The sequence below is a fragment of the Sinocyclocheilus grahami genome, unplaced genomic scaffold, assembly GCF_001515645.1.
Source record: "Sinocyclocheilus grahami isolate Dianchi unplaced genomic scaffold, SAMN03320097.WGS_v1.1 scaffold601.1, whole genome shotgun sequence".
NCBI classification, from domain to species: domain Eukaryota; kingdom Metazoa; phylum Chordata; class Actinopteri; order Cypriniformes; family Cyprinidae; genus Sinocyclocheilus; species Sinocyclocheilus grahami.
Window position 1 is genome coordinate 902309 of NW_015505780.1, and position 535 is coordinate 902843.

The 535-nt window shown below is 37.4% G+C and overlaps 1 protein-coding gene across 3 annotated transcripts in view; it reads left to right on the forward strand.

Moving 5' to 3' along the window:
- Positions 1–535, forward strand: part of LOC107557422 (equilibrative nucleoside transporter 1-like) — a 22290-nt gene that overhangs the window by 19503 nt on the left and 2252 nt on the right. For all 3 annotated transcript variants that reach the window (XM_016240837.1, XM_016240839.1, XM_016240838.1), the window contains exon 12: positions 153–352. In XM_016240837.1, coding sequence (XP_016096323.1) covers positions 153–352 — 200 coding nt within the window. The remainder of the gene's footprint in view (positions 1–152; positions 353–535) is intronic.

A 535-nucleotide genomic window follows, 5' to 3' on the forward strand; every position in this document is an offset into this window, starting at 1 on the left:
TATTCAGCTTTCATATGATGTATAAATCTCAATTTCAAAAAAATTAACCCTTATGACTGGTTTTGCGCTCCAGGGTCACAAATGCATTCAATAGTAAAACAGTTTTATGCTATTCATGCATGTGTTATTTTGTCTCTGTCTCTGTCTCTCAGCCTGGTAAAGACAGTAAGCTGCTGCCGGGTCTGTTAGTGGCCCGTGTGATTTTTGTCCCTCTCTTCATGCTCTGTAACGTCAAGCCTCGCCACAATCTGCCCGTCTACTTCTCACACGACGGCTGGTTCCTCGGCTTCATGATCCTCTTTGCTTTTTCTAACGGATATCTGGCGAGTCTGTGCATGTGCTTCGGACCCAAGTGAGTAAAGTACTGACAGAATCCTGATTTACTAAGACACATCAGGGTTATTATCATTAACTAAATGATAATAACCCTGATGAAAAATAAAATGTTAACTGAAAATATAAAAAAACTTGAACTTATTTTATTTCAGCTAGTTATAAGTTTAATTTGAAGTATGAAAATAACTAAAACTGAAAT